General features: G+C 44.1%; 1 protein-coding gene across 1 annotated transcript in view; it reads right to left on the minus strand.

Moving 5' to 3' along the window:
• LOC112075480 (EVI5-like protein) overlaps positions 1-4,342 on the minus strand; it is a 40,216-nt gene that overhangs the window by 8,255 nt on the left and 27,619 nt on the right. The window contains 3 exon segments of the mRNA XM_024142479.1: positions 66-233; positions 591-731; positions 817-999. Of these exon segments, the coding sequence (XP_023998247.1) occupies positions 66-233; positions 591-731; positions 817-999 (492 nt within the window).

Below are 4,342 nucleotides of genomic sequence, written 5' to 3' on the forward strand. Positions count from 1 at the left end.
ATGGATCGCTTTTATTAAGATAGAGCCAAATCAGATTGGCATTCAGGCTAAGTTCCTCATATGACCTGGCTCTCCAGCTGTATGGCTTGGAGTTTGACCTCCCTGAGTTCAGCCTGGGCCTGGGCCTCTCTCAGACGCACCCCCATCAGCTTGTCCTGCAGCTCGTTCAGGGCGTTCTTCTTGGGGGATTCCTTCCAGTGACCTCCACCCCCGCCGCCTTTTGACATGTGGAGCTGGAGAGAGAGAGAGGAACGGATATGAAGAACAYGTTAGAGAGCCACAACCAATGTGCATCGGTTCTCTATCTATCTCTCCCTAAAGTCACTCGCTCTGAGACCTTGAAGTAGTTGTTTCCCTTGCTCTGCAAGGGCCGTGGCTTTCGTGGAGCGARGGGTAACGATGCTTRGAGGGTMACTGTTGTCAATGTGTGCAGAGAGTCCCTGGTTCTAACCCAGGTTGGGGTGAGGAGAGGGACGGAAGCAACACTGTTACATAAGCACTGTCCTTCTAGTCACCTCTACTATGCTCTCCCCTTCTCAAGCCTTCAGTTCCCTACTGTACAGTTCTCTGCTCTGTGGTGTGTTACTTACCTGCCAGCGCTGGTTGAGCTCGGTCACCGTGTCCTGCATCTCTCTGAAGGAGTGCAGTGTCTCCAGCTCTCGGAGCTTCACCAGCTTCAGCTCATCCTGCAGCTGGGCCACGTTGTTCTCATCAGGCAGAGAGCTGCTCCTCTGTAACACAAACACACACGCATGATAAAGATATCAAACACACAGATATAACCACACACACATGTACACAGGTGTGTTCTCTTACCTTCTCTAGGTCCAGTACTTTGTCCTGCATCTCTTTGAGGGCTCCCAGTAMCTCTGCCTCCTGCAGCCGGGACTGCTCCAGCTGCGTCTGCAGACCGGTCACAAACTGCTCTGTGTACTGAGACACAACACATTGACGAATTATAAACTGAGGCAACACACTGGGACCAATCCCAAACTGACACTACACATATCAACCAATCAATCAAATTGCTCTGTGTACTAAGGCATCAGAGGATAAAGATCCTCCACCCAGCACAGTCAGAAGAGGACTGGCCAACCCTCAGAGCCTGGTTCCTCTCTAMGTTTCTTCCTAGGTTCCTGCCTTTCTAGGGAGTTTTTCCTATCCACCGTGCTTCTACATCTGCATTGCTTGRGGTTTGGGAATTTAGGCTGAGTTTCTGTGTAGCACTTTGCCACTGCTGACGTAAAACTGCCTTTTTAAAATACATTTGATTGATTGATGGGTCAGAAGAATGTCGGCGCTGTGTTTTCTATTGATATGGAAATGGGAACCACTTACAAAGTCTATCGGTGTAACCACCAGGTAGATTCACCTCATTTGTGTACACCCAAGCAGATAAATGAGTGATGTACTAAACAGAGATGTGGAGTACGGCTCTGTGTAGCTGTGGCTGTGGTAGTTGTGGTGAGATGGACAGAAGGGATGTGGGTTGGCAAAAGGGGGAAACCAACCCAAAAAACATGTCCGTTTCTCACTAGATGCAGTTCAGAGAGAAGAGACTGAAAGAGAGAGCTGGTGAGATAGAGAGAGAACGTTGGGACAAACCAATATCTTTGTATGTGTATGCATGGCATAAAGGCCTTTCTTTCTTTGTGAATTAAAGTACCCACTCAGTTTCAATGTGAGAGWGAAGTGAGAGGTGGGGGTGTGTGATTTCTGGCTTGGTAATATACCCAGGCTAGTCATCGGAGGCACAACACACACTCTGACCACACCTGAAACTCCAATTCCATAGCAACACCACACACACACACACACACACACCTATACCACTGATTTTCTCCATGGCCCCAATTCTAGTAGATCTAAGTTCAGTTCACTGGTGTTGAAAGACTAAATGGAGGAGGAGGTGACAGTCAAGGAAACAATGTTGCGACGTGCACTCACATTAGTGCGACTGCTGTGTCTGAGTACGAAGAGAAACGGCACATTGTTACAACACTGTACATACTGTACACAGCCATAATATGACATTGGAAATGTCTCTATTCCTTTGAAACTTTTGTGAGTGTAATGTTTACTGTTTATTTCTGTTAATTTCACTTTTGTTTATTGTCCATTTCATTTGCTTTGGCAACGTAAACATGTTTCCCCTGCCAATAAAACCCTTTGAATTTAAACGGTGAAACTAACGTCTGTAGAAAGAGTTGTGGTTCCTGACACATGTACTAACAGAAACACATCATCTTTTATTTTTGCCGTAGTCGGGGACTTGCATTCAAAACGGATTCAAGCGCTGACTGACTCACACGTGTTTGAATAGACTAAAATAGTGTGTGTGTGTGTGTGTGTGTGTGTGAGAAAGATTTTTTTTTAAACAACAAAAAACATTCTGCATACATGATGCAGTGCACATTGAGACAAAGTCACAGAGGAGCATTCAGTGTTTCTGTAGCATACAACACACACTAGCACACACTAACACACACGGACAGGCGGCACACAGCTGCTAACACACAGCCACAATTGAATAACTGAACCCCTATTGTACTGGACCAGCTGGGCTACAGGCATTGTCTGTCTGTCTACCCATTCAACATCACACTATTGTCCACCTCACCATGGCTGTCTGTCTACATCTATACATTAGAATGCTCATACAACACCAGCCCTGGGTGAACACAATGTTATAACACTATGGATTTAGAACAGGTCWAACATCAAACTCTATACAGTGACTACCGCCCCGTAGCACTCACCTCGGTAGCCATGAACTGCTTTGAAAGGCTGGTCATGGCTCACATCWACGCCATCATCCCGCAAACCCTAGACACACTCCAATTCCCATACCGCCTCAGCTCCACAGGTGACACAAATCTCAAAATCGCACTCCACACTGCCCTTTCCCACCTGGACAAAAGGAACATCTATGTGAGAATGCTGTTCATTGACTACAGCTCAGCGTTTAATGGCATAGTGCCCACGAAGCTCATCACTAAGCTAAGGAACCTGGGACTAAACACCTCCCTCTGCAACTGGATCTTGGACTTCCCCAAGGGCCGTCCCCAGGTGGTAAGGGTAGGTAACAACACATCTGCCACGCTGATCTTCAACACGGGGGCCCCTCAGGGGTATGTGCTTAGTCCCCTCCTGTACACTCCCTTTTCACCCACGACTGTGTGGCCAAGCACGACTCCAACACCATCATTAAATTTGTTGACGACACAACGGTGGTAGGCCTGATCACCAACAACGATGAGACAGCCTATAGGGAGGAGGTCAGAGACCTGGTAGTGTGGTGGGCAAAAATCAGTGAGGCAAGGCAAGGATGTGTGATAGGTATAAGGCAGAATTCAGTGTGTATTTTAAAGGTGAAGTTTCAATATAACATGAGGAACTAAGAAGTGTGGACGTTTCACGATCATAAGCGTACAAATTACGTTAAGAGATAATAACTTGATTAAATTAAAATAAAACATTAAAGATTTATAGGAACTGGTTGGAAAACACATGTTGTTAGTATGTTACATGGTATGAATAACATGTGAATAATAACACTGCAGCAGTTGACTAAGACATATTTTCTTTAAAATTGTATATACACYGACATATTTTGACAATTAATTATGATCAGTGGTGGAAAAAGTACTAAATTCTAATACTTGAGTAAAAGTAAATGTCACCCAGTAAAATACTACTTGAGTAAAAGTCTAAAAGGATTTGGTTTTAAATATACTTAAGTAGCAAAAGTAATTATTTAATTCCTTATATTAAGCAAACCAGACAGCACCATTTTCTTGTTTTTTATTCATTTACAGATAGCCAGGGTCACACTCCAACACTCTGACATCATTTAAAAACAAAGRATTTGTGTTTAGTGAGTCTGCCAGATCAGAGGCAGTATGGATGACCAGGGATGTTCTCTTGATAAGTGTGCGAATTGGACCATTTTCTGTCCTGCTAAGCATTCAAAATGTAACGAGTACTTTTGGGTGTCAGGGAAAATGTATGGAGTAAAAAGTACTGACATTTTCTTTACGACATAGTGAAGTAAAGTTGTCAAAATATAATAGTAAGTACGATACCCCAAAACTACTGAAGTAGTACTTTACTACTGATTATGAAGCAGACCGATACTGTCTATCATCCACATCCACTCGTGTCTCTCTGGCTAGATTGAGGTACCAACTCACACTGAGTTGGGGAAATTCACTTTGACACTTCAGTTCACCACACCGCCTTTTTTTTTTTCTCGCGAAAGTTGTCATGTCTCGATTTAAATGTCATTTTTTTTAAATGAAAGTAATTTGCAAAAATGATGGCATATTTTACGAGCGAGATG

This window comes from Salvelinus sp. IW2-2015, unplaced genomic scaffold (genome assembly GCF_002910315.2).
Source record: "Salvelinus sp. IW2-2015 unplaced genomic scaffold, ASM291031v2 Un_scaffold3189, whole genome shotgun sequence".
Classification (NCBI taxonomy): domain Eukaryota; kingdom Metazoa; phylum Chordata; class Actinopteri; order Salmoniformes; family Salmonidae; genus Salvelinus; species Salvelinus sp. IW2-2015.